This window comes from Malurus melanocephalus, unplaced genomic scaffold (assembly GCF_030028575.1).
Source record: "Malurus melanocephalus ecotype Western Australia unplaced genomic scaffold, MMel_1.1 scaffold_2948, whole genome shotgun sequence".
NCBI classification, from domain to species: Eukaryota; Metazoa; Chordata; class Aves; order Passeriformes; family Maluridae; genus Malurus; species Malurus melanocephalus.
In genome coordinates, this window is record NW_026626180.1 from 1 (window position 1) to 823 (window position 823).

Here is an 823-nt window from a genome sequence, read left to right on the forward strand (position 1 = left end):
GCGCTGAGCATGGAGCTGACCAGCACCTCCTTCATGCGCCAGTTGAAGTCCATCTTGAGGAGCTCCACCTCGGCGCGGATGAGCTCCGGCGACAGGCAGCAGGCGTGGCTGGGCATGGCCTCCACGCCGTACATCTGCCTCGTGTGCTGCTTCCACGTCTCCTTGAGCACCGTCAGGTAGTCCCTGCCCCGGGCCGGCACCTCGGCCGTGTCCCTGGGGCCGATGGTGGCCACTTGTGCCACCAGCCCGGCCTTGCGCAGGTCACAGTTCAGCTGCAGGAACGGGATGTACATCCCGAAGCTGGGGACATGGGGAAAAGGGGTTTGTGAGGTTTAAAGAGTTATCCCAGTGGGATCCTACTCCCATCCCGAACCTGGGGAACACAGAGAAAGGGGTTTCGTCAGGTTTAAAAGCTTATTTAGGAACTGGATCCCATTCCCATCCCGAAGCTGGGAAATGATGAGGGGAAAAGGGATTCTGTAATGTTAAAAAAGTTATTTAGGAACTGGATCACAGTCCTATCCTGAACCTGGGGAAATGAGGGGGAAAAGGGGTTTTGTAAGGTTTAAAAAGTTATCCCAGTGGGATCCTATTCCCATCCTGAACCTGGGGAACAATGGGATAACACTCCCATCCCGAAACTGGGAAAGTGTGGGAAAAAGGGATTTTATAATGTTTAATAAGTTATTTAGGAACTGCATCACAGTCCCATCCCGAAACTGGGAAAGAGTGGGGAAAAGGTGTTTGCTCCCATCAAGCTGGACTAGGGATCAATGTCACAGAGTGTCCTGCCACGCAGGAATGTGACAGAGAAGAGGGACAG

General features: G+C 53.5%; 1 protein-coding gene across 1 annotated transcript in view; it reads right to left on the bottom strand.

Moving 5' to 3' along the window:
• Nucleotides 1-5: 5 nt before the first annotated feature.
• Nucleotides 6-823, bottom strand: part of LOC130587983 (transmembrane protein 39B-like) — a gene marked incomplete at its 3' end in the record, with an annotated part of 7646 nt that continues 6828 nt past the window's right edge. Inside the window, 1 exon segment of the mRNA XM_057388942.1 lies at nt 6-300. Coding sequence (XP_057244925.1) covers nt 6-300 — 295 coding nt within the window.